General features: G+C 29.2%; 1 protein-coding gene across 1 annotated transcript in view; it reads right to left on the bottom strand.

The window, feature by feature from the left end:
* The window catches only part of LOC100956471 (arf-GAP with Rho-GAP domain, ANK repeat and PH domain-containing protein 2-like), a gene marked incomplete at its 5' end in the record, with an annotated part of 51199 nt that overhangs the window by 47369 nt on the left and 3131 nt on the right, over positions 1–699 (bottom strand). Inside the window, one exon of the mRNA XM_023509147.1 lies at positions 288–435. Coding sequence (XP_023364915.1) covers positions 288–435 — 148 coding nt within the window. The remainder of the gene's footprint in view (positions 1–287; positions 436–699) is intronic.

The following is a 699-nucleotide window of genomic DNA, read 5'->3' as shown; positions in this document are numbered from 1 at the left end:
TGAGAAAGAAAATGCATACAACATCCTTATAAATAGAACTATTCTATCCAACAGACAACAGATGGCAAAATAGCTTTAAAAGTAATAAAATCTAAAAATTAATGGCTATAGTTTGAAAAATTATATAAAAATATAACATGCTATCTAAAAAATTTAAATAAAACTATTCATTTTCTCTTTCTAAATATTCATAAAAACATGAATAGTAACATCCTCAAGTACATATATTTGTTTGAAAACAGTAACATCAAAACCACTTTAATCAGAATAAGATATTAAATATTTACCTCAAATATTTCTACATAATTATTAATTAGGTCCTCAATTACATTCACTTCTTCACTAGTTTGTCCCTTCGTTTGAAACAAACAGGATGAAAAGACCAAGGCCAAGTTATGAGCGTTCATGTGATTGATTTCTGAACATTTCTGAACCCTGTCAGAGAAAGGCACAGCTCATTACTATACATTTCTATTTTTAAATTTCATAGAACTATAAGCAAGAATTCTTATCATTTGTTTAACACCTATTGAAGTTCTCTAATATAAAGGGTACGATGTTGAGTACAAAAAACCCATGGTTCTTCCTTCCAAGTAGCTTACAGTCTAGCTAAGAAAATAAGAAAAAATATTGTGACAGAGATTAGTACCAGTTAAAAAGCAATTATTTGGGCTCGGCGCCTATAGCTCAACCGGCTAA

The sequence above is a fragment of the Otolemur garnettii genome, unplaced genomic scaffold, assembly GCF_000181295.1.
Source record: "Otolemur garnettii isolate 467f Iridium unplaced genomic scaffold, OtoGar3 scaffold00444, whole genome shotgun sequence".
Lineage (NCBI taxonomy): Eukaryota > Metazoa > Chordata > Mammalia > Primates > Galagidae > Otolemur > Otolemur garnettii.
Note: the sequence above shows the minus strand (reverse complement) of the source record. Positions and strands in the feature narration are given on the sequence as shown.